At 35.9% G+C, this 27,689-nt stretch overlaps 3 protein-coding genes across 3 annotated transcripts in view; all 3 read left to right on the top strand.

Moving 5' to 3' along the window:
- Nucleotides 1-8,078: 8,078 nt before the first annotated feature.
- LOC125019039 (G-protein coupled receptor 4-like) lies at nt 8,079-9,320 on the top strand. Its single transcript, XM_047603540.1, has 3 exons — nt 8,079-8,291; nt 8,527-8,705; nt 8,822-9,320. Exons 1-3 carry the CDS (start codon nt 8,079-8,081, stop codon nt 9,318-9,320), a joined length of 891 nt encoding a protein of 296 aa, XP_047459496.1.
- A 4,192-nt stretch (nt 9,321-13,512) lies between these two features.
- On the top strand, nt 13,513-15,421 carry LOC125018606 (G-protein coupled receptor 4-like). Its single transcript, XM_047602627.1, has 4 exons — nt 13,513-13,733; nt 13,969-14,162; nt 14,279-14,770; nt 15,247-15,421. Exons 1-4 carry the CDS (start codon nt 13,524-13,526, stop codon nt 15,311-15,313), a joined length of 963 nt encoding a protein of 320 aa, XP_047458583.1. The 5' UTR covers nt 13,513-13,523; the 3' UTR covers nt 15,314-15,421.
- Nucleotides 15,422-24,862: 9,441 nt separating this feature from the next.
- Nucleotides 24,863-27,689, top strand: part of LOC125019038 — a 9,116-nt gene continuing 6,289 nt past the window's right edge. Inside the window, exons 1-3 of the mRNA XM_047603539.1 lie at nt 24,863-25,052; nt 25,288-25,501; nt 25,618-26,082. Of these exons, the coding sequence (XP_047459495.1) occupies nt 24,863-25,052; nt 25,288-25,501; nt 25,618-26,082 (869 nt within the window). The remainder of the gene's footprint in view (nt 25,053-25,287; nt 25,502-25,617; nt 26,083-27,689) is intronic.

The raw sequence follows: 27,689 nt of genomic DNA, 5'->3' as shown, positions 1-27,689 counted from the left end.
AAATTCATGCCAATATCATTGTAATCAGTGTGTCCTCTGATTTTATTTCTTTGCACAAATAATCTGCTTTTTTTTGGACTGCCTGATCTTGAACATCTATATATTTTTCAGATTGCTATTATTTTTTGTATATTATTTCAAATTAATCATTGTGTTTTAGAAGCAGGAAAAGAGAAATGTGATGCTTCCTTGTCTGAAAATACTTTCATTTGCTCATCATCCATGTTTAAACATTCAGTCTGTTTCTATCTCTGGGAATAAAGATGAGAACAGAAAACAAACTCAGCACTTTCTACATTCTTTATTCATGCATGTTTGTTAGTTGGATGTTTTAGTAGAAGATCTCACAGACTGATTCATATTGATGATGATGATGTGATATTGATAGTGACATTGTTCATCTTGATCACTGAAACACAGTCTTAATGTGATAATCACTGACATATTATATTTATTCACCTCATATCTGATATCTCACTTCCTCATATGAACGGATTTGAATATATGAACCTTCCTACATGTCACATTCTGTGTAGACTGTTTAGATGCAGAGGACAGAACAACACCAGTGAGATTTTTAACATTTAACTTAAATAAATAGAATAAGAAATAACAAAGTTAAATATATGAAAATAAATACTGAAAATGTGACAAAGCAGATTTGAAATGTAAGTATGAAGAATGTGTGAAGGGAGTGGTCAGGTAGGAGGTGTTGAAGTGAGGACCCAGATGCAGGACTAAAGATGAGGCAGGGAGTTCAACAAAAAGTATTTAATAATTCACAAAAGGCGCCGCACAAGGGAGGAAAATCCAAAAATCACAGAAAAGAGTCATGACATGGCGTGGATACGCAGAATGTGGGCATGGAAACGAGGAACGTGGGTAACATAACGACACGACAGAACCAAGGCAAAGGCAGGGCTGTATATACACAAGAGGGCTGACAAGACACAGGTGAGACGCATGAGGACAATCAACACAGGTGAGACCAATAAGCAATCAACACACGAGGAAACACAACAGGAAATCAAGTACTTAACAAAATAAAACAGGAAACACAAAATGTGGCACAAAATAAAATAAGTTTTCAGATATGTTACTTATGTACATGTACTATAGTAGAAAGAGACTATAAAGATAATATTCCTGCATGGAAAATATAGTTCAATTAAAAAGTTAAAAACTGTAACATGTTACTGTTAAGTTGGCTGTGACCTAGTGGTTAGAGAAGCAGTTTTGTGTCTGAGGTTATTGGTTCAATCTCCTCTATGTCCATGACTGAGGGTCCTTGAGCAAACACCTAAAAGCTCCACGCTCACTGGGATGTGTTCACTGTGTGTGTTCATGTATGTACATATATACAGTGGTGGAAAAAAATGTTTAGCCCATGTTTTTGTGAAATAGAAGCAGTTTGTCTCCCAAACGTTCATTTAAAACTGTTACTTGTGTTTACTTGTGATATCTTTGTCTTGTATTTACATTTGTGATAAACATGCAAAACAAATGAAAAAATAAAATACACCGTTACAACAAAAAAACACCTTTACACACTGTAGGTAAATGAACTGCTGTTTATGTTTTTACAGCGTTCCCTGGGAAAAGATGTGATGTATGAACACTGATCACACTGTGTCTCTGTAATTTATAAATTCACATAAACAAAAGGTGCAACATAAAAATAAAGAAGATGAAACAAAAACACAAACTGGATATTTACAGAAAGTCTGTTTTAAATGATTCTCGGAGGATGTTTTGTTGAAATAATTGTGGGTTTATATCTTACGTGATGATTCCTGTGATAATTTTCATTATGTTTGACCTCATATCTCATTTCTCTTTTATATATAGAGAAATATATACAGTGTGGAATGCAAATTAAAATAGTTAAAATGTGGATGCTGCCTGCCCACTTTGTTCTTGTGTGTGTTTTCTCAGCCACATTTTGTCAGGTTGTTGGGTTAGTCTCTGCCAAGACAGATACACCTGGCGCCACAACTAGGTTCTGAAATGCTTAGCAGCTGCAATTGAGGAAAAACAGATTGAAGCAAAATTCCTCAACTGCTAGAAAGGAGAATACGCATATTATGTTTGTTCAGGAGGGAGATAAGGCCAGACCAGCGAGACTCAGGCATAATGCAGGGCAGCTAAGTGTGGGCGGAGACTGGGAGCTGAGGACTGTCCTAGATGGTGGCTTGAGCGTCCCACAACAGATAGCCGTGACCCTCAAAAGACCGGACGTGCTGTTGTGGTCTGAGAAAGAAAGGATAGTGTATTTTGTGGAGTTAACTGTCCCGTGGGAAGACAGACTTGAAGAGGCGAATGAGCGAAAAAGAGATATATATGCGGAGTTGGCATCGGAAGCGGAGCAGCGAGGCTGGAGCGCCCGTGTGCGCCCAGTGGAGGTGGGCTGCCGTGGATTTGTTGCGAAATCCGTTATTGCTCTCATGTGTGAGTTGGGCATTCGTGGAAAAGAACAAATTTCAAAAATAAAAATGAATAAGTCCTTTGGGACTTAGACTTTACGTGAATAACAAAAATGACCAAAACCAAAGCTCAGGCTCAAAAAGACGACATATCAGAACAGATATGACAGACAACATCGATTGTGCAAAAGACATAAAGAACAAGGATCTTACTAAAAACCCAAACAAAACTAAAAACTTTAAAACAAAATGTAACTATTCCCAGAGGGCGTTGGTTAATAAACCCCTGGGGGGCGTGTTTTGGTGAAACCGGACCTCGCCTCAAGGAAATTTGCATACCGATGCTCCTATCTATCTAACTAACGGGAATTATAACTGAGATGTTTGATCCACTTCCTGTTGTGGCAAATACAGTTTGGAATAATTCACGTAAAACAAACATTTCATTATGCTAATGTTAATCAGTAGGCCTATGCATGATAGCATTGATACAAGACAACCCCCTAACTTATGTCTTGACTATTTAACAAGAAGCTAATAAACTAAATAAAAGGGGAAAGTGACGCATGATTACTAATATTCTCAGTATTTATCTTGGAGGATGTTTTTTTGAAACTATATTTGCTGATATCTGTCATAATGATTCCTGTGGTAATTTTAATTATATCTGACCTCATTTCTCATTTCCTCATATGAGCAGATTTGAATATATGTACCTTCCTACGTGTCACGTTCTGCTGTAAACTGTTTGGATGCAGAGGACAGAACCATCTCACTCCAGGTGGTCCCGGGCGCCGACAAGTCTCTTTCTCATCTGTGGAGGAGAACAGTACTATCCACGTTGCTTACGCGCCAAGAATTTAATTTGTGTTCTTTATGAGCGATTAATTGTTCTTTAATCCCCTGGAATGCATAATTTTTACCACCTTGGTTTGGGTTCATCAGTTAGGGCAAGCCAACATCCACGTGAAAGTGTGAGAGGCCCCAACCATCCTTTCTGGTTGCTGCAGGAAAGATTTGTCTCTGCTACACCGGCATCTGCAGCACAGAGGAGGTCATTTGTTACCATTAACAGAGTTGTCTCTGTGCTGTGGTGTTCACAGAACCCTGACTGGAATTTTTCAAATATGTTGATCTGATTTAAGAAGGACAGAATCTGATTCAAACTATTTTTTAAACCACCTTAGATCAAAAAAAAAAAAGAAAGCTTAGAAAGTGGTCTAAAATTGTTTGGGCCAGGCTTCTTGAGGAGTGGCTGGACTATAATATGAAACCAGGAAGGGCCAAACACCTTTTCACACTGTAGGTAAATGAGCTGCTGTTTATGTTTTTACAGAGTTCCCCAGGAAAAGTTGTGATGTACGAACACTGATCACACTGTGTCTCTGTAATTTATAAATTCACACAAACCAAAGGTGAAACATGAAAATAAAGAAGGTGAAACAAAAACACAAACTGGACAGTGATAGAAAGTCTGTTTTAAATGATTCTTGGAGGATGTTTTGTTGAAATAATATTTGTTGATATGTGTCATAATGATTCCTGTGGTCGTTTTAATTATATCTGACCTCATTTCTCATTTCCTCATAAAAGCAGATTTGAATATATGAACCTTCCTACCTGTCACATTCTGCTGTAGACTGTTTAGATGCAGAGGACAGACCAACACCAGTGAGAGAAACTCATTCAGGTGAGATCTTTTTAACTTTTAAAGGTAAATATATATATTAAAACATCTCACATGTAGTGATTATTAAGAAATAACAAAAAAGTTAAATATATGAAAGTAAATGTTGAAAATGCGACAATCAAAGTAGCTTTTAAATGTAGGTATGAAGAATGCGTGGAGGAAGTATTTCACTTATGTACATACACTATAATAGAAAGAGACCATAAAAATAACATTTCAGCATGAAAAATATAGTTGAATTAAAACTTTAAAAAACTGTGACGCGTTACTGTTCAGTTGGGTTCTGCTCAAGGTTTTTTCCTGTTATATTTTAAGATCAGGTTTTGTAAAACGTCTTGAGACAATTTGTTTTGTTATTGACACTATAAATCAAATAACACTGAATCGTGCTGCTACTCTGATATTCTCCTACTTTGCAACTAACATGTAATTACAATATAAAATACATTAAAACACACAATCTTGTCATCACCTTATACAGTCACCCAGTGACACATACAGTAACATTGCCTTAAGTAACCGAGGAACAAGCAAACTGGTGGAGGGGGGCTGTATGGGGTGTGTAGATGGAGTGTGAGCCTGCAGCAGTGCAGAGTCCAGTGCATTGTTCTTGTGGCAGTTGTGTTGAATTGTGGTTGCGAACAGTAGTAGATGTGAGGACGGTGTTGGTTAAACTGCTGGAGGAATGGGGAACAATAGAGGTTAAAGTTTTAGGCGTTATTAGGGCTTATTTGTCCTAAGTTGATGTTATTTTACCTAGTTGACTGTTTATAAAGAAGCTAAGCACAATTTCATGAAAAACAACAAAAAAGTTAATTTATTCATTCATTCATCATTGATTGTTCACATATGTACTGAACACCTTCATCCTGCAGTTGTTTCTTTCTTCCTCCTTGTTTCTCTCCAACATTTATACTGAACTAAAGGTATACTGTGTTCAACGTATACCTCAAAGCTTCATGGACATCACTGAATGACATCAGACAGATAATCTCTCTAATCTCTCAAACACCAGGATTCAAATTGAACAATGGAATATTTCAACATCGACACCACATCGAACAAAAACAACAGCTTCAACAAATATTTCCTATTCTGCGAAGCTAATGGCTGCTATTTTGGAAAAGAGGGAATCATTGTATATATTTTTACATTAGTCACCATCTGCATCGGCCTTCCTTTGATCCTACTGGCCATCTACTCACTGTCTTCTCTGCATCTTTGACCTTGTTAATAACCGGGCGGCAGCGTTTTGGACTAGTTGGATACTGGAGATGCTGTTCTGGGTAATACTTGAGTAGAGGGAATTGCAGTAGTCCAGCCTGGATTATATGGATGCATGAATAACTGTTTCCGGGTCAGAGGTTGTCAGAGGTAATATTTTCAGGTGTGGAAGAGGAGCTACCAATGGAAACAGTGAATTTTCTGTTTGAGATGTGGAAGCAGAACCAATCCAAGGCAGGACCGGAGATGCCAGCCCAGTGTGACAGGCGATGGAGGAGAATTTTAGGGCGAAGGCTGTGCTGAGTTGTAAAAGAATTATGATGGAACATTTGCCGGCATCCGCAGCACAGAGGAGGTCATTTGTTACCCTTAACAGAGCTGTCTCTGTGCTGTGGTGTTCACAAAACCCTGACTGGAATATTCAAATATATTGTTCTGATTTAAGAAGGACAGAATCTGATTAAAAACTATTTTCTTCTAACAACTTGGATAACAAAAGAAAGCTTAGAAAGTGGTCTAATATCTTGAGGAGTGGCTGGACTGTAATATGAAACCAGGAAGGGCCAAACACCTTTTCACACTGTAGGTAAATGAGCTGCTGTTTATGTTTTTACAGCGTTCCCTGGGAAAAGATGTGATGTATGAACACTGATCACACTGTGTCTCTGTAATTTACAAAAAGCACAACATAAAAATAAAGAAGATGAAACTAAAACACAACCTGGATATTGATACAAAGTTGGTTTTAAATGATTCTTGGGGGATGCTGTGTTGAAATAATACTTGTTGATATCTTACGTGATGATTCCTGTGGTCATTTTAATTATGTTTGACCTCATATCTCATTTTCTTATATGAGCAGATTTGCATATATGAACCTTCCTACATGTCACGTTCTGCTGTAGACTGTTTAGATGCAGAGGACAGAACCAACACCAGTGAGAGGAACTCATTCAGGTGAGATCTCACACCTTTTAAAGTTAGATATAAAATAAAAAATGTAGAGATTATAAAGAAATAGTTAAAAAAGTTAAATATATGAAAGTAAATGTATAAACTGTTAAAATTAAAGCAGCTTCGAACCTTAGGTGTGAAGAAGACTTCAGTGAAACTGAACAGGAAGATATTTCACTAATGAGTATGAAAACTTTAAAAACTGTAACATGTTATGTATGTGAAAAAAAGTACTAAACTAACAACGCTTTCAATTGTCACTTTTGTAAATTGTCAATTTACAAAATGCAAAGTGAGCAAATAAAAGGAAAATCTAATGTCAGTGTCAATGTCACTTTTATTAATATAGCACATGTAAAAAGCCAAGGCCAACCAAAGTGCTTAACAGGATAAAATAATCAACAGCAATGAAAGCAAAACAGTAAAAACAGTGAAATAAAAGTGAAGCAAAAGATGAGAATGGGTGACTCACTCAGCCAAAGGCTAGGGTAAAAAGGTGGGTCTGAAGGCCGGTTTTAACAGTGTGAAGGCTGGTCACAGACCAGACAGAAGCAGGCAAAGCGTTCCACAGTGTGGGGGCGGCCACTGCAAAAGGTCGATCCCCTCTTGTTTTAAGAAGGGAACGAGGAACGAGGAACATGCAGGACCATCTGGTCAGCTGACCTAAAGGCCCTGGGGGGACGGTGCACGTTCACAAGGTCAGACAGGCATTCTAGGGAGATTTAAAAGCCAATGAAAGAATCTTAAAACCTACCTAACCAGGAGTCAGTGAAGAGAGGAAAGCACTGGTCTTATGTGCTCTCGTGTCTTCGTTCTGGACAAACTGTAGATGGTTGAGCTCTGATTGGCCAATGCAACGTACAGAGAGTTGCAATAATCTAAGTGCAATGTGATAAAGGCATGGAAAACTTTTCCTCGATCGGTCCTTTTCAGGACCAAGTTTGACTTTGCCTGGGACCCAATGTATGGTGCTAGTGGGGTAAGGGAGCTGGCAAGGACCACAACCAGGTCAGGGCGACAGAACAGGACAACCTCAGTTTCTTTCTTCTTGAAAATGCTCATCTCTCTCCTCCATTGTTGTTTCCGTTTGTGTCACTGCGAGGTAATAAACTTGAGTTGTCCTCGTGCTGAAAACGTGACCAAGAAGAAGGACAAAACATAAAATGGGAAGAATAGTAACGCAGAGTTACTTAGATAAGTAACTGTAATCTGATTACTGGTTTGGAAATAGTAACGCGTTAGATTACTCATTAGTGGATGAAAAGTGGTCAGATTAGAGTCACGTGTTGCTAAGTAACGTGTTACAAACATCACTGGCTTCAATATACAACTTCAGTACGAATACTTCATGAGCTATGACTCATGACTCAGAGAGAGTCAGAGAACCATCACTACTTGTTTCTTGTGTTTAGTCTCTGGGTTTTAGTCCTGTGTTTTTGCCATTTTTGTAAACCTGCCACCGCTGCAGCGCTTTCTCTTCTTCTTCTACTGTTGTTTGTTTGATTTTAATAAATACATTCATTTGGAACCCCTTCCTCATCACCGTGACCCATTAGTAATACTTTTATGTTATTTAAACTAGTTGATTTGTGTGGGTCTTTTTGTTGATGTTTAAGTAGCCAAACACAATTTTGATAAAAAAATGTTGTTCACATACGTACTGAACACTTTGATTCTGCAGTTGTTTCTTCCTTCCTCTTGTTTCACGTCAGAATCTATGAATGGACTGAATGACATCAGACAGATAATCTCTCTAATCTCTCAAACACCAGGATTCAAACTGAACAATGGGATATTTCAACAACAGCACCACATGGAACGAAAGTCATGATGAAAACATCAACACCTTCAACGACACTGACCACAACGATTTCATGTTCTGCACAATGAATGGATGTTCTAGTGGTAAAGAGGCATTTGTCTCATACGTTATTACATGGATCATTGTCTGCATCAGCCTTCCTTTGACCCTACTGGCCATCTACTCACTGTGTTTTCTGGTGAGTCCATTATAACAGATGTGTGTATTTATAATGATGTGTTGTGTACAGTCTGTCAGTAAATGATTGTCTTTGACTCGGCTCAGGTGTAAAAGTCTTGGTTCATCTGGTTCTTAGATGGATAAATGTCTCTGACTGCAGTTTCTGCTCAGAGCCAGATGTCATATTTGGAGGAGGTGAAGTTCAGAACATGTTAACAACTGCTTTAGTTCCTTTTACCAATGTTTTCCTGCAGGTCAGAAAGGATCACGGTGCTCCAGTGTACATCATCAACCTCCTCATTTCTGATCTGGTTCAGCTCCTCTGCATGACTAGTGGTGTGGCGTACATTGGGTTGCTGTGGGTTGTTGATTTTATTTATTATCATGGTCTGTTTACCAGCGTTGGCTTCATGGTGTGTATCTCCCTAGAAAGGTAACTATATGTCTGATCCAGTTTGTGTGTATCTACGTCTGTGTCTAACCATTTTATTAGTCTATAATTCTGATGCTCCTCAAAGACTGTCTATGTGTGTCTGTCTGTCATTACAGGTATTTGCTCATCGTCTGGCCGCTGTGGTACAGATTCAGAAGAACCATCAAGACCTCTGTGGTGGTCTGTGTCCTAGTCTGGATCCTTCCTCTTGTTTATTTCCTGACATACATTTTTGATGATCAGGTCAAAAAATACGTCGCTGCCATCTACATCCTCCTCCCCCTCCCTCTGTTCATCCTCTTCCTGGGTGGGACTCTTAAAGCCCTGTCTGCATCCATCAGTGTCTCCTCTGATGAAAAACGAAGAATTGTGGCAGTTTTGGTCGTATTGCTGCTCATTTACATACTGCTGTTCCTGCCAACTGCCATTTGGTTTCTGGCAAGTAAAATAATAAGAGTTCACTTCTGGATTTTATCTGACATTCTCATTCAGCTGAGTCCTCTTGCAGACTTGATTTTGTACATTTTCATGATGAAAGGAGCCACAGACAAGATTTTGGCCTCACTGTGTTGTTGCAGAATGCAGATTCAGGAATCAACAGAATTAACAGCATGAATAACGACAGCATGTTCACAGTCAGCTTCATGTAGGCAGGAAGTAGAAGTTTTAGTTTATTTGTTGTAGGAGGAGGCAGTGGCCAGCAGGTGGTGCTGCTGTCATTTCTGACTGCAGAACACAGAGATCCAGGCAGAAGTTTCTATTTTATTTTATTTTATTTTATTTTATTTTATTTTATCTTAGTTTAGTTTAGTTTAGTTTAGTTTAGTTTAGTTTAGATGTACACTCAGTCATATCCATACCCAATGATAATCAATACTTTTTTTGAAATTTGGTCTGTATTGGACTCTTTAATATCCATTTCCAAAGAATTCTATAAGAACACACAGCTTCCTCTCAGTTCATACACACTCTGTCTTTCATGAAACAACTTCTGGATACGTAGTGGTAGTAGATTGATATGTACCTTGTACATCAACAGTGATATTTTGAAATCTACAAGTTTCTTCAATTTGAGAATTTGACAAGTTATGAATAATTTGTTTGTGGTTTCCTGACAATAAACTCTATTGATGATTCTAATTGCTCTTTTCTGAAGCAAATAAATTGGATTAGTGATCAGTAAGTAGTGTATAGTAGTATGAGGGGATAATATGATGTTGTAGCAAATTTGTATTAAGAATGTCTTCATATAAGATTGCAAGAGACAATATAAACCTGAAGTGTTTAATATAAACTTAATATAAACAATGTGGTTTCCAACATAATTTATGGTCAATAACAAGTCACAAGAATTTATTCTCATTTTGAACCTTAACATTAATTGTATGATTTTCCTAAGATTGTGTATTTAGTTTTATTTACATTTCCTGACAATTCATTCTTTCAAAAATATATAACTCATTTTCCACAGAATCCAGAAGCAGTTCAACATTTTTACTGGAACAAAACAAGTTAGTATCATCTCCAAATGAGACAAAATTTAACAAATTAGACACATTACAGATATCATTTATGTACAGTATAAATAATCTTGCACCCAGTACCGATCCTTGTGGAACACCAAATTCAACCTGTAGCAACATACTGATACCTGTTTACAAGAGAGTTAATTAGTCCACGGCTCAATAATTTGTTAAAGAATGCTTGTCTCTGTTTTTGTAAATGGGAATGAACTTTGCAATTTTCATTTGATCTGGAAAAATGCCTGTTTGAATTGATTGATTCGAGATATAAGTTAGTGGTTTTACTATGCTATGGATGATATATTCTACTAAATTCATGCCAATATCATTGTAATCAGTGTGTCCTCTGATTTTATTTCTTTGCACAAATAATCTGCTTTTTTTGGACTGCCTGATCTTGAACAACCTATCCACACTGTATATACAGAATGTCCTTATATTTCTATTTACCTCTATATATTTTTCAGATTGCTATTATTTATTTGTATATTATTTCAAATTAATCATTGTGTTTTAGAAGCAGGAAAAGAGAAATGTGATGCTTCCTTGTCTGAAAATACTTTCATTTGCTCATCATCCATGTTTAAACATTCAGTCTGTTTTTATCTCTGGGAATAAAGATGAGAACAGAAAACAAACTCAGCACTTTCTACATTCTTTATTCATGCATGTTTGTTAGTTGGATGTTTTAGTAGAAGATCTCACAGACTGATTCATATTGATGATGATGATGTGATATTGATAGTGACATTGTTCAGCTTGATCACTGAAACACAGTCTTAATGTGATAATCACTGACAGCTGATCATGGACTGACATATTATATTTACTCACCTCATATCTGATACCTCACTTCCTCATATGAGCAGATTTGCATATATGAACCTTCCTACATGTCACATTCTGCTGTAGACTGTTTAGGTGCAGAGGAACAGAAGTGAGATTTTTAACATTTAACTTAAATAAATACAATAAGAAATAACAAAGTTAAATATATGAAAAAAAATACTGAAAATGTGACAAAGCAGATTTTAAATGTAAGTATGAAGAATGTGTGGAGGAAGTTGTCAGGTAGGAGGTGTTGAAGTGAGGACCCAGATGCAGGACTAAAGATGAGGCAGGGAGTTCAACAAAAAGTATTTAATAATTATTAAAAGGCGCCGCGCAAGGGAGGAAAATCCAAAAATCAGAGAAAAGAGTCACGACATGGCGTTGATACGCAGAATGTGGGCATGGAAACGAGGAACGTAGGTAACATAACGACACGACAGAACCAAGGCAAAGGCAGGGCTGTATATACACAAGAGGGCTGACAAGACACAGGTGAGACGCATGAGGACAATCAACACAGGTGAGACCAATAAGCAATCAACACACATGAGGAAACACAACAGGAAATCAAGTACTTAACAAAATAAAACAGGAAACACAAAATGTGGCACAAAATAAAAGACAGATCCATGACAGAAGTATTCAGATATGTTACTTATGAACATATACTATTGTAGAAAGAGACTATAAAGATAATATTCCAGCATGGAAAATATAGTTGAATTAAAAAGTTAAAAACTGTAACATGTTACTGTTAAGTTGGCTGTGACCTAGTGATTATTGGTTCAATCTCCTCTATGTCCATGACTGAGGGTCCTTGAGCAAACACCTAAAAGCTCCATGCTCACTGGGATGTGTTCACTGTGTGTGTTCATGTATGTACATATATACAGTGGTGGAAAAAATGTTTAGCCCATGTTTTTGTGAAATAGAAGTAGTTTGTCTCCCAAGCGTTCATTTAAAACTGTGACTTGTGTTTACTTGTGTTATCTTTGTCTTGTATTTACATTTGTGACAAACATGCACGTAAATAAATAAGAATCCAGGAAGGGGCAAACACCTTTTCACACTGTAGGTAAATGAGCTGCTGTTTATGTTAATACGGAGTTCACCAGGAAAAGATGTGATGTATGAACACTGATCACATTGTGTCTCTGTAATTTATAAATTCACATAAACAAAAGGTGAAACATAAACACAAACTGGACAGTGATAGAAAGTCTGTTTTAAATGATTCTTGGAGGATGTTTTGTTGAAATAATATTTGTTGATATCTGTCATGATGATTCCTGTGATCATTTTAATTATATCTGACCTCATATCTCATTTCTTTATATGAGCAGATTTGAATATGTGAACCTTCCTACATGTCACATTCTGCTGTAGACTGTTTAGATGCAGAGGACAGAACAACACCAGTGAGAGGAACTCATTCAGGTGAGATCTTTTTAACTTTTAAAAATAAATATATATATTAAAACATCTCACATGTAGTAATTATTAAGAAATAACAAAATTTAAATACATGAAAGTAAATGTTGAAAATGCCACAATCAAAGTAGCTTTTAAATGTAGGTATGAAGAATGCGTGGAGGAAGTATTTCACTTATGTACATACACTATAATAGAAAGAGACCATAAAAATAACATTTCAGCATGAAAAATATAGTTGAATTAAAACTTTAAAAAACTGTGACGCGTTACTGTTCAGTTGGGTTCTGCTCAAGGTTTTTTCCTGTTATATTTTAAGATCAGGTTTTGTAAAACGTCTTGAGACAATTTGTTTTGTTATTGACACTATAAATCAAATAACACTGAATCGTGCTGCTACTCTGATATTCTCCTACTTTGCAACTAACATGTAATGACAATATAAAATACATTAAAACACACAATCTTGTCATCACCTTATACAGTCACCCAGTGACACATACAGTAACATTGCCTTAAGTAACCGAGGAACAAGCAAACTGGTGGAGGGGGCTGTATGGGGTGTGTAGATGGAGTGTGAGCCTGCAGCAGTGCAGAGTCCAGTGCATTGTTCTTGTGGCAGTTGTGTTGAATTGTGGTTGTGAACAGTAGTAGATGTGAGGACGGTGTTGTTTAAACTGCTGGAGGAATGGGGAACAATAGAGGTTAAAGTTTTAGGCGTTATTAGGGCTTATTTGTCCTAAGTTGATGTTATTTTACCTAGTTGACTGTTTATAAAGAAGCTAAACACAATTTCATGAATAACAACAGAAAAGTTCCTTTATTCCATCATTCATCATTGATTGTTCACATATGTACTGAACACCTTTATCCTGCAGTTGTTTCTTTCTTACTCCTGGTTTCTCTCCAACATTTATACTGAACTAAAGGTATACTGTGTTCAACGTATACCTCAAAGCTTCATGGACATCACTGAATGACTTCAGACAGATAATCTCTCTAATCTCTCAAACACCAGGATTCAAACTGAACAATGGAATATTTCAACATCAGCACCACATGGAACGAAAGTTATGAAGAAATCTACAACAGCTTCAACTACTATGAACACAACTATTACCAGTACTGCACCATTGGCTGCTTTACAGGCAAAGATGCATTAATCTTATATGTTTCCACAATAGTCGTTATCTGCATCAGCCTTCCTTTGACCCTACTGGCCATCTACTCACTGTCTTCTCTGGTGAGTCCATTATAACAGATGTGTGTATTTATAATGATGTGTTGTGTACAGTCTGTCAGTAAATGATTGTCTTTGACTCGGCTCAGGTGTAAACGTCTTGGTTCATCTGGTTCTTAGATGGATAAATGTCTCTGACTGCAGTTTCTGCTCAGAGCCAGATGTCATATTTGGAGGAGGTGAAGTTCAGAACATGTTAACAACTGCTTTAGTTCCTTTTACCAATGTTTTCCTGCAGGTCAGAAAGGATCACGGTGCTCCAGTCTACGTCATCAACCTCCTCATTTCTGATCTGGTTCAGTTCCTCTGCATGACTGTTTGGGTGATTAAGAAGAGTAAATTAGAGGAAAAATTGAGGGAAACTTTGATGATCGTTTATTATTATGGTCTGTTGTCCAGTGTTGGCTTCATGGTGTGTATCTCCCTAGAAAGGTAACTATTTGTCTGATCCAGTTTGTGTGTATCTACGTCTGTGTCTAACCATTTTATTAGTCTATAATTCTGATGCTCCTCAAAGACTGTCTATGTGTGTCTGTCTTTCATTACAGGTATTTGCTCATCGTCTGGCCGCTGTGGTACAGATTCAGAAGAAACATCAAGACCTCTGTGGTGGTCTGTGTCCTAGTCTGGATCCTTCCTCTTGTTTTTTTCCTCCCATTGTATTACAGTTTTGGTTTTGTGATCACACAAACCATCGTGGGTGTCTACATCCTCCTCCCCCTCTCTCTGTTCATCTTCTCCCTGGGTGGGACTCTTAAAGCCCTGTCTGGATCCATCAGTGTCTCCTCTGATGAAAAACGAAGAATTGTGGCAGTTTTGGTCGTAGTGCTGCTTATTTACACAGTGATGTTCATGCCCACTGTCATTTTTGTGTTTCTGGTAGAAAGCAGAGATGGAACCAACTTTGAACTTTGGACTGCGTCCAACATTTTTGTTCAGTTGAGTCCTCTTGCAGACTTGATTTTGTACATTTTCATGATGAAAGGAACCACAGACAAGATTTTGGCCTCACTGTGTTGTTGTAGAATGGAGCTTCAGGAATCAACAGATGAACAGCATGAATAACGACAGCATGTACACAGTCAGCTTCACATAGGCAGGAAGTAGAAGTTTCAGTTTAGTTGTTGTAGTAGGAGGCAGTGGCCAGCAGGTGGTGCTGCTGTCATTTCTGACTGCAGAACACGGAGATCCAGGCAGAAGTTTCTATTTTAGTCTAGTATAGTTTACTTTAGTTTAGATGTACACTCAGTCATATCCATACCCAATGATAATCAATACTTTTTTATAATTAGTTTTGTGTTGGACTCTTTAACATCAATCTTCAAAGAATTCTATGAGAACACACAACTTCCTCTCAGTTCATACACACTCTGTCTTTCATGAAACAACTTCTGGATACATAGTGGCAGTAGATTAATATGTACCTTGTACATCAACAGTGATATTTTGAAATCTACAAGTTCATTGAAATTGAGTATTTGACAAGTTACGAATAATTTGTTTGTGGTTTCCTGACAATCAACTCTATTGATGATTCTAATTGCTCTTTTCTGAAGCAGATAAATTGGATTAGTGATCAGTAAATAGTGTATAATAGTATGAGGGGATAATATGATGTTGTAGCAAATTTGTATTAAGAATTTCTTTATATAAGATTGCAAGAGACATTTGATATTTTCTTTTTAATATTTTTTTTTCACGTTTATGTCATGTCTGTCATGATTTGAACCTTATTATTAATTCATCATATATTTAGTTTTATTTACATTTCCTGACAATTTATTGGCACTGAACCAATGTTTCAAAATATCTAACTCAGTTTCCACAGAATCCACAAGCAGTTCAACATTTTTACTGGAACAAAACAAGTTAGTATCATCTCCAAATGAGACAAAATTTAACAAATTAGACACATTACAGATATCATTTATGTACAATATAAATAATCTTGCACCCAGTACTGATCCTTGCGGCACACCACATTCAATCTGTAGCAACATACTGATACCTGTTTACCAGGTTAGTAATAGTTAATTAATCCATTTCGTGCTATTCCTCTTATTCCATATTTTTCTAGCTTGTTCATTAAAAGCGTATGGTCAGTTTTGTAGAATGCTTCTACTTTTAGATCAATGAAGATACCTGCTGTATATTCTTTGTTGTTAATTGCTGTGGATATTTGTTCTATGAGGTCTATGGCTGCCATGTTTTGTGTTGAAGTAATCAAGTCTGTCAACAAAAAGTTTTTTTTAAAGATTTTTAACAACTGTGTTAATAAGGATATGACTCAATAATTTGTTAAGAATGCTTGTCTCCATTTTTGTAAATGGAAATGAACTTTGCAATTTTCATTTGATCTGGAAATATGCCTGTTTGAATTAATGATTCAAGATATAAGTTAGTGGTTTTACTATGCTATGGATGATATATTCTACAAAATTCATGCCAATATCATTGTAATCAGTGTGTCCTCCGATTTTATTTCTTTGCACAAATAATCTGCTTTTTTTGGACTGCCTGATCCTGAACAACCTATCCACACTGTATATACAGAATGTCCTTATATTTCTATTTACCTCTATATATATTTTCAGATTGCTATGATTTATTTGTATATTATTTCAAATTAATCATTGTGTTTTAGAAGCAGGAAAAGAGAAGCGTGATGCTTCCTTGTCTGAAAATACTTTCATTTGCTCATCATCCATGTTTAAACATTCAGTCTGTTATCTTTGTCTTGTATTTACATTTGTGACAAACATGCAAGCGAATAAATAAATAAGAATCCAGGAAGGGGCAAACACCTTTTCACACTGTAGGTAAATTAGCTGCTGTTTATGTTAATACGGAGTTCACCAGGAAAAGATGTGATGTATGAACTCTGATCACACTGTGTCTCTGTAATTTATAAATTCACATAAACAAAAGGTGAAACATAAAAATAAAGAAGATGAAACAAAAACCCAAACTGGACAGTGATAGAAAGTCTGTTTTAAATGATTCTTGGAGGATGTTTTGTTGAAATAATATTTGTTGATATCTGTCATAATGATTCCTGTGATCATTTTAATTATATCTGACCTCATATCTCATTTTCTTATATGAGCAGATTTGAATATATGAACCTTCCTACATGTCACATGCTGTCATTTCTGACTGCAGAACACAGAGGGCGTAGTCACACCAGGAAACTCCGATCATTCACTTGCTTTGATACAGACCTTTTTTTTTTCTTTACAAAAAACTTGTTTCGGTTTGGACCAACATCATTAATAAACCCACGTGTGTCCCGTAGCTCTCAATCACTGGATACAATTTATTCAGCCTCACTCAGCCTCAATTACAGGAAATGTCACGCACCAGGTGAAGGTGATTTCCTCATCAGACTGCCAGTGATGCGGGTAAAGCCTGCCTCGCGCATTCTCTCAGCGATTTGGCGGTAGACGGCTGCAGGTTTGTCTTTTCAAACAGCCGATATATGCTCTCCTATGACCATATATCGAGGAGGCAGTGCATCTGTTCTGTGCCACACTTAACCCACGGCCCATTCTTGGTATAAAGTAGAAATGAATGAATGAATAAAGCGACGACTTCCGCAATCTTCTTCAGAAAATTTGGCATTTAACAATAACAATGGAAGCCATGTAATCCAAAAGGGCTATCAGATTTTGCATTTGATTCTTAAAAGTTTCAGATTGCATTCACAGAACAAACGAAGGTACCAGGGTTGTTACGGACTGGTGCGGACCAAACAAGTGAACCGAGTCCCAGCTGCAGAGGTGGTCTTGGTTCACTTGTTTGGTCCACACCAGAGTCACTGATTTGTATTAACACCTACCCAAAAAGTCTGCACCAGAGAAAAGGTCCGTTTCAAGTTGACTAAACGAGCCATCAGCAATCACCAGATGAACAGCACGAATAACGACAGCATGTACACAGTCAGCTTCATGTAGGCAGGAAGTAGAAGTTTTAGTTTAGTTGGTGTAGTAGGAGGCAGTGGCCAGCAGGTGGTACTGCTGCTGTCATTTCTGACTGCAGAACACAGAGATCCAGGCAGAAGTCTCTGGTTTAGTTTAGTTTAGTTTACATATATACTCACATCTCATCTATCCATCTCCAAAGAATTCTATGAGAACACACAACTTCCTCTCAGTTCATACACACTCTGTCTTTTATGAAACAACTTCTGGCTACGTAGTGGTAGTAGATTAATATGTACCTTGTACATCAACAGTGATATTTTGAAATCTACAAGTTAATTGAATTTGAGAATTTGACAAGTTATGAATAATTTTTTGTGGTTTCCTGACAATCAACTCAACTGATGATTCTAATTGCTCTTTTCTGAAGCAGATAAATTGGATTAGTGATCAGAAAGTAGTAGCATGAGGGCATAATATAATATTGTAGCAAATTTGTATTAAGAATTTCTTAATATAAGATTGCAAGAGACATTTGATATTTTCTTTTTAATATAAACAATATGCAGTTTCCAACATAATTTATGGTCAATAACAACTCACAAGAATTTATTCTCATAAACTCTTTATATTTCAATGTTATCTATCGTGATTTAAACCTTATTATCAACTATTTAGTTTATTCACATTTAATGACGATTTATTGGCACCGAACCAGTGTTTCAAAATATCTAACTCCCTTTACACAGAATCCAGAAGTAGTTCAACATTTTTAGTGGAACAAAACAAATTAGTATCATCAGCAAATAAGACAAAATTTAACAAATTAGACACATTACAGATATCATTTATGTACAATATAAATACTATTGGACCCAGTACTGATCCTTGTGGAACACCACATTCAATCTGTAGCAAGTCAGAGTTGTTGTCATGAATCTGAACTTACTGATACCCGTTTACCAGGTTAGTAAAAGTTAATTAATACATTTTGCGCTATTCCTCTTAATGTGGATATTTGTTCTATGTGTTTGTGGTTTTACTATGCTATGGATAATATATTTTACTAAATTCATGAATACATACATTATACATACATACATTCCTTGCACAAATAATCTGCCTTTTTGGACTGCTTTATCTTGTATAATCTATCTTGCTGCCTAGATTAGGGGGAGCTGTGGAGTAGTGGTGGGAGGCACAGCTTGGCCTTCGAAGGTCAAGCAAGCACCTAACCCCCAATTTGCTCCCCCGGCATATTATTATATTTTATTATTACATTATACCTTAGAGATTATATTATATGAACAAATTTTAGCTATTTTAATTCCCATTCCACACTGTAATGTCCTTATATTTCTATGTTCGTCTATATATTTTTCAGAGTGCTGTTATTTTTATAGAAATTATTTCAAAAATAGATATTGGTCTTATTGTATTTTGTATATATTCTTGTCTGATTCCGCTCAACTATGTGGGACAAATAAACAATGTCTTATGTCTTATCAGTTTCGCTTGCCCATGTCCAAGCACGTTATGTCTCCAGAGGTTATGTTTTCCAACACATTATTGTTTGATGAACCAGATACAGTGGTGTGAAAAAGTGTTGGCCTCCTTTCTGATTTCTTATTTATTTACTTTGTCACACTTAAATGTTTCAGATCATCAGACAAATTTAAATATCAGTCACAGTTCATTTAAAACTGTTACTTGTGTTCACTTGTGTTATCTCTACTTTACATTTACATTTGTGATAAATATGCAAAAAAAAAATAAGAAACCAGGAAGGGGCAAACACCTTTTCACACTGGAGGCAAAAGAGCTGCTGTTTATCTTTTTAACAGAGTTCTCAGGAAAATAAAGATGTTCTGTATGAACACTGATCATAATAATTTATAAATTCACACAAATGAAAATATTTGCTGGAACATAAAATTAAAGATGAAACAAACCTTCAAACTGGACATTGATAGAAAGTCTGTTTTAAATAATTCTTGGAGGATGTTTGGTTGAAATAATATTGGTTGATATCATTTTAATTATATCTGACCACATATCTCATTTCCTCATATGAACAGATTTGAATATGTGAAACTTCCTACATGTCACATTCTGCTGTAGACTGTTTAGATGCAGAGGACATAACCAACACCAGTGGGAGGAACTTTTTAACTTTCAACTTTAAGTCAGATAAACAGATTATTCAGAAATAACAAAACAAAGTTAAATATATGAAAAAAAAAATTAAAAATGTGACAATCAAAGCAGATTTGAAATGTAAGTGTGAAGAATGTGTGGAAGAAGTGTTCAGATATGTTACTTGTGTACTTAAGAGAGTATAAAAATAATATCCCAGCATTTTTTTTTTTTTTTACAATATTTACAAATTTAAAAACGTACAGTTTGGCGAGAAATTAATCAATCAGGCAACCCAAGAAACACCCTGACAGGATTTTAGAGGAGGAGGAGTGAACAGAAACTGAGAGTTTCATGGATCACAATACAATTATGAATGTTTCTTGAAACTAGTGACGTTTGATATCACTGATTTCCGTTCCCATCCGATACTGAGTAAAATGATCTGATACCAATACTTTGTGTAAATACGCCCTGATGTGTCTGGTAAACCTAAAAAAGTAGTGTATTTCAAATCAATGGGCTAAAAATAAGACACGACCTACCACAGGTTTCTATCAGTGGTTTTTTATCATCTGGTTGAGGTTTGAGTTGAGTTGTGCATCAGTGTATAGTCTCTGGACTGTCAGTTCAGGGGGTTGAGGTTTCGCAAAACATACAGCAGCAACTTATCACACTGATATAAAGATTTCCTCCTGATAACGATCAAGAAAACTGAACCACTCTTTATCCGTCACTGAGCTCTGAACATGTGGAAATTATGACTCAATAAGTGAGTAAATAACAGAATGATGAGTTTTTTGCTTTATATAAGGTTGAAAGGAACTTCTCCATCTTATTTTAAATGTTGCAAAGAAAAGAATAACAATCCAATGTATAAACATTTCATGTTTCCCTTGGCTAAATATTGAAGTTGATTTTTTATCAAGTGTGTATGAATTTGAAGTGTTAAATGATTCTCAGAAGATGTTTCCATTGAGAGCATGTCTGCTGACGTCTTTCCTGATTACTTCTGTCACATTGATCCTATCTGACCAAATATATCACTTCCTCATATGAACGAATTTGTTTAAGTGTAGCTTCCTATATGTCACATTCTGCTGTGGACTGTTTAGATGCAGAGAACAGAACCAACTCTAGAGTGAGGACTCAGAATTCACACTGAGGAATGGAACATTTCAACATCAACACCTCATATTTTAGATTTTGTAATGGTTTTTTCTGCTTTGAAGAAAAAGAGGGATTCATCCTATATGTTTTTATACTGATCATCATCTGCATCAGCCTTCCTTTGACCCTACTGGCCATCTACTCACTGTCTTCTCTGGTGAGTCCATTATAACAGATGTGTGTAGGCAGGAAGTAGAAGTTTCAGTTTAGTTGTTGTAGTAGGAGGCAGTGGCCAGCAGGTGGTGCTGCTGCTGTCATTTCTGACTGCAGAACACAGAGATCCAGGCAGAAGTCTCTGGTTTAGTTTAGTTTACATATATACTCACATCTCATCTATCCATTTCCAAAGAATTCTATGAGAACACACAGCTTCCTCTCAGTTCATACACACTCTGTCTTTTATGAAACAACTTCTGGATATGTAGTGGTAGTAGATTAATATGTACCTTGTACATCAACAGTGATATTTTGAAATCTACAAGTTTCTTCTATCTGAGAATTTGACAAGTTATGAATAATTTGTTTGTGGTTTCCTGACAATAAACTCTATTGATAATTCTAATTGCTCTTTTCTGAAGCAAATAAATGAGATTAGTGATCAGTAAGTAGTGTATAGTAGTATGAGGGGATAATATGATGTTGTAGCAAATTTGTATGAAGAATTTCTTCATATAAGATTGCAAGAGACAATATAAACCTGAAGTGTTTAATATAAACTTAATATAAACAATATGTGGTTTCCAACATAATTTATGTTCAATAACAAGTCACAAGAATGTATTCTCATTTTGAACCTTAATATTAATTGTATGATTTTCCTAAGATCGTCTATTTAGTTTCATTTACATTTCCTGATAATTCATTCTTTCAAAAATATATAACTCAGTTTCCACAGAATCCAGCTACAGTTCAACATTTTTACTGGAACAAAACAAGTTAGTATCATCTCCAAATGAGACAAAATTTAACAAATTAGACACATTACAGATATCATTTATGTACAGTATAAATAATCTTGCACCCAGTACCGATCCTTGTGGAACACCACATTCAACCTGTAGCAACATACTGATACCTGTTTACAAGAGAGTTAATTAATCCACGGCTCAATAATTTGTTAAAGAATGCTTGTCTCCATTTTTGTAAATGGGAATGAACTTTGCAATTTCCATTTGATCTGGAAATATGCCTGTTTGAATTAATTGATTCAAGATATAAGTTAGTGGTTTTACTATGCTATGGATGATATATTCTACTAAATTCATGCCAATATCATTGTAATCAGTGTGTCCTCTGATTTTATTTCTTTGCACAAATAATCTGCTTTTTTTGGACTGCCTGATCTTGAACAACCTATCCACACTGTATATACAGAATGTCCTGATATTTCTATTTACCTCTATATATTTTTCAGATTGCTATTATTTATTTGTATATTATTTCAAATTAATCATTGTGTTTTAGAAGCAGGAAAAGAGAAATGTGATGCTTCCTTGTCTGAAAATACTTTCATTTGCTCATCATCCATGTTTAAACATTCAGTCTGTTTTTATCTCTGGGAATAAAGATGAGAACAGAAAACAAACTCAGCACTTTCTACATTCTTTATTCATGCATGTTTGTTAGTTGGATGTTTTAGTAGAAGATCTCACAGACTGATTCATATTGATGATGATGATGTGATATTGATAGTGACATTGTTCAGCTTGATCACTGAAACACAGTCTTAATGTGATAATCACTGACAGCTGATCATGGACTGACATATTATATTTATTCACCTCATATCTGATACCTCACTTCCTCATATGAGCAGATTTGCATACATGAACCTTCCTACATGTCACGTTCTGCTGTAGACTGTTTAGATGCAGAGGACAGAACCAACACCAGTGAGATATATTTTAACTTTTAACTTTAACTAAGATAAGGTGATTATCAAGAAATAACAAACGAAAAGTTAAGTATAAGAAAATAAAGGTTGAAAATGTGACAATCAAAGCAGATTTCAAATGTGGGTGTGACGAATGTGTGGAAGAAGTGTTCAGACATGTTACTTATGTACATGTACTATAGTAGAAAGAGACTATAAAGATAATATTCCTGCACGGAAAATATAGTTGAATTAAAAAGTTAAAAACTGTAACATGTTACTGTTAAGTTGGCTGTGACCTAGTGGTTAGAGAAGCAGTTTTGTTTCTGAGGTTATTGGTTCAATCTCCTCTATGTCCATGACTGAGGGTCCTTGAGCAAACACCTAAAAGCTCCACGCTCACTGGGATGTGTTCACTGTGTGTGTTCATGTATGTACATATATACAGTGGTGGAAAAAAATGTTTAGCCCATGTTTTTTGTGAAATAGAAGTAGTTTGTCTCCCAAACGTTCATTTAAAACTGTGACTTGTGTTTACTTGTGATATCTTTGTCTTGTATTTACATTTGTGATAAACATGCAAGCGAATAAATAAATAAGAATCCAGGAAGGGGCAAACACCTTTTCACACTGTAGGTAAATGAGCTGCTGTTTATGTTAATACGGAGTTCACCAGGAAAAGATGTGATGTATGAACTCTGATCACATTGTGTCTCTGTAATTTATAAATTCACATAAACAAAAGGTGAAACATAAACACAAACTGGACAGTGATAGAAAGTCTGTTTTAAATGATTCTTGGAGGATGTTTTGTTGAAATAATATTTGTTGATATCTGTCATGTAGATTCCTGTGATCATTTTAATTATATCTGACCTCATATCTCATTTCTTTATATGAGCAGATTTGAATATGTGAACCTTCCTATATGTCACATTCTGCCGTAGACTGTTTAGATGCAGAGGACAGAACAACACCAGTGAGAGAAACTCATTCAGGTGAGATCTTTTTAACTTTTAAAAATAAATATATATATTAAAACATCTCACATGTAGTGATTATTAAGAAATAACAAAATTTAAATACATGAAAGTAAATGTTGAAAATGCCACAATCAAAGCAGCTTGTAAATGTAGGTATGAAGAATGTGTGGAGGAAGTATTCGGGTATTTCACTTATGTATATACATTATAATAGAAAGAGACCATAAAAATAACATTTCAGTATGAAAAATATAGTTGAATTAAAACTTTAAAAAACTGTGACGCGTTACTGTTCAGTTGGGTTCTGCTCAAGGTTTTTTCCTGTTATATTTTAAGATCAGGTTTTGTAAAAGGTCTTGAGACAATTTGTTTTTTTTATTGAAACTATAAATCAAATAACACTGAATCGTGCTGCTACTCTGATATTCTCCTACTTTGCAACTAAGATGTAATGACAATATAAAATACATTAAAACACACAATCTTGTCATCACCTTATACAGTCACCCAGTGACACATACAGTAACATTGCCTTAAGTAACCGAGGAACAAGCAAACTGGTGTTTCTACACACATGGGGTGTGTAGATGGAGTGTGAGCCTGCAGCAGTGCAGAGTCCAGTGCATTGTTCTTGTGGCAGTTGTGTTGAATTGTGGTTGCGAACAGTAGTAGATGTGAGGACGGTGTTGGTTAAACTGCTGGAGGAATGGGGGACAATAGAGGTTAAAGTTTTAGGCGTTATTAGGGCTTATTTGTCCTAAGTTGATGTTATTTTACCTAGTTGACTGTTTATAAAGAAGCTAAACACAATTTCATGAATAACAACAGAAAAGTTCCTTTATTCCATCATTCATCATTGATTGTTCACATATGTACTGAACACCTTTATCCTGCAGTTGTTTCTTTCTTCCTCCTTGTTTCACTCCAACATTTATACTGAACTAAAGGTATACTGTGTTCAACGTATACCTCAAAGCTTCATGACATCACTGAATGACATCAGACAGATAATCTCTCTAATCTCTCAAACACCAGGATTCAAACTGAACAATGGAATATTTCAACATCAGCACCACATGGAACGAAAGTTATGAAGAAATCTACAACAGCTTCAACTACTATGAACACAACTATTACCAGTACTGCACCATTGGCTGCTTTACAGGCAAAGATGCATTAATCTTATATGTTTCCACATTAGTCGTTATATGCATCAGCCTTCCTTTGACCCTCCTGGCCATCTACTCACTGTCTTCTCTGGTGAGTCCATTATAACAGATGTGTGTATTTATAATGATGTGTTGTGTACAGTCTGTCAGTAAATGATAGTCTTTGACTCGGCTCAGGTGTAAAAGTCTTGGTTCATCTGGTTCTTAGATGGATAAATGTCTGTGACTGCAGTTTCTGCTCAGAGCCACATGTCATATTTGGAGGAGGTGAAGTTCAGAACATGTTACCAACTGCTTTAGTTCCTTTTACCAATGTTTTCCTGCAGGTCAGAAAGGATCACGGTGCTCCGGTCTACGTCATCAACCTCCTCATTTCTGATCTGGTTCAGCTCCTCTGCATGATTGTTTGGGTGGCTAAGAAGAATAAATTAGAGGCAAAATTGTGGGAAACTTTGATACTCATTTATTGTTTTGGTCTGTTGTCCAGCGTTGGCTTCATGGTGTTTATCTCCCTAGAAAGGTAACTATCTGTCTGATCCAGTTTGTGTGTATCTACATCTGTGTCTAACCATTTTATTAGTCTATAATTCTGATGCTCCTCAAAGACTGTCTATGTGTGTCTGTCTTTCATTACAGGTATTTGCTCATCGTCTGGCCGCTGTGGTACAGATTCAGAAGAACCATCAAGACTTATGTGGTGGTCTGTGTCCTAGTCTGGATCCTTCCTCCTGTTTTTTTCCTCCCATTCTATTACAGGCTTGGTTTTGTGACCACACAAGCCATCGTAGGTGCCTTGCTCCTCCTCCCCCTCCCTCTGTTCATCTTCTCCCTGGGTGGGACTCTTAAAGCCCTCTCTGGATCCATCAGTGTCTCCTCTGATGAAAAACGAAGAATTGTGGCAGTTTTGGTCGTAGTGCTGCTTATTTACACACTGCTGTTCCTGCCCCCAGTCATTTTTGTGTTTGTGGTAAAATTCACAGACATAATCAGCGATGATCTCCAGCTTGCGTCCAACATTCTTGTTCAGTTGAGTCCTCTTGCAGACTTGATTTTGTACATTTTCATGAGGAAAGGAACCACAGACAAGATTTTGGCCTCACTGTGTTGTTGCAGGATGCAGCTTCAGGAATCAACAGATCAACAGCATGAACAGCAGACAACATGTTCACAGTCAGCTTCATGTAGGCAGGAAGTAGAAGTTTCAGTTTAGTTGTTGTAGTAGGAGGCAGTGGCCAGCAGGTGGTGCTGCTGTCATTTCTGACTGCAGAACACAGAGATCCAGGCAGAAGTCTCTAGTTTAGTTTAGTTTACTTTAGTTTAGTTTAGTCATATTCAGAATATGATTTTAGATACAAAAAATGAAAGAGAAAAACTTAACATATTCACTCACTCATATCTATATCTAATGGGATATCTATTCCTCAATAGTTTTTCATAGTTTGGTTTGTATTGGATTCTTTAACATCCATTTCCAAAGAATTCTATGAGAACACACAACTTCCTCTCAGTTCATACACACTCTGTCTTTCATGAAACAACTTCTGGATACGTAGTGGTAGTAGATTAATATGTACCTTGTACATCAACAGTGATATTTTGAAATCTACAAGTTCATTGAATCTGAGAATTTGACAAGTTACGAATAATTTGTTTGTGGTTTCCTGACAATAAACTCTATTGATGATTCTAATTGCTCTTTTCTGAAGCAGATAAATTGGATTAGTGATCAGTAAATAGTGTATAATAGTATGAGGGGATAATATGATGTTGTAGCAAATTTGTATTAAGAATTTCTTTATATAAGATTGCAAGAGACATTTGATATTTTCTTTTTAATATTTTTTTTTCATGTTTATCTGTCATGATTTGTACCTTAATATTAATTGTGGATTTCCAAACATCATATATTTAGTTTTATTTACATTTCCTGTCAATTCATTGTTTCAAAATATCTAATTCAGTTTCCACAGAATCCAGAAGCAGTTCCAGAAGCAACATTTTTACTGGAACAAAACAAGTTAGTATCATCTCAGAATGAGACAAAATTTAAGAAATTAGCCACATTACACATATCATTTATGTACAGTATAAATAATCTTGGGGAAACCACATTAAACCTGTAGCAACATACTGATACCTGTTTACCAGGTTAGTAATAGTTAATTAATCCATTTAGTGCTATTCCTCTTATTCCATATATTTCTAGCTTGTTCATTTTTTTATATCAATGAAGATACCTGCTGTATATTCTTTGTTGTTAATTGCTGTGGACATTTGTTCTGAGGTCTATGGCTGCCATGTTTTCTGTTGAAGTAATCAAGTCTGTCAACAAAAACTTTTTTTTTAAAGATTTTTAACAACTGTGGTAATAAGGATATGACTCGATAATTTGTTAAAGAATGCTTGTCTCCATTTTTGTAAATGGGAATGAACTTTGCAATTTTCATTTGATCTGGAAAAATGCCTGTTTGAATTGATTGATTCGAGATATAAGTTAGTGGTTTTACTATGCTATGGATGATATATTCTACTAAATTCATGCCAATATCATTGTAATCAGTGTGTCCTCTGATTTTATTTCATTGCACAAATAATCTGCTTTTTTTGGACTGCCTGATCTTGAACAACCTATCCACACTGTATATACAGAATGTCCTTATATTTCTATTTACCTCTATATATTTTTCAGATTGCTATAATTTATTTGT

The sequence above is a fragment of the Mugil cephalus genome, chromosome 13 (assembly GCF_022458985.1).
Source record: "Mugil cephalus isolate CIBA_MC_2020 chromosome 13, CIBA_Mcephalus_1.1, whole genome shotgun sequence".
Lineage (NCBI taxonomy): Eukaryota > Metazoa > Chordata > Actinopteri > Mugiliformes > Mugilidae > Mugil > Mugil cephalus.
Note: the sequence above shows the minus strand (reverse complement) of the source record. Positions and strands in the feature narration are given on the sequence as shown.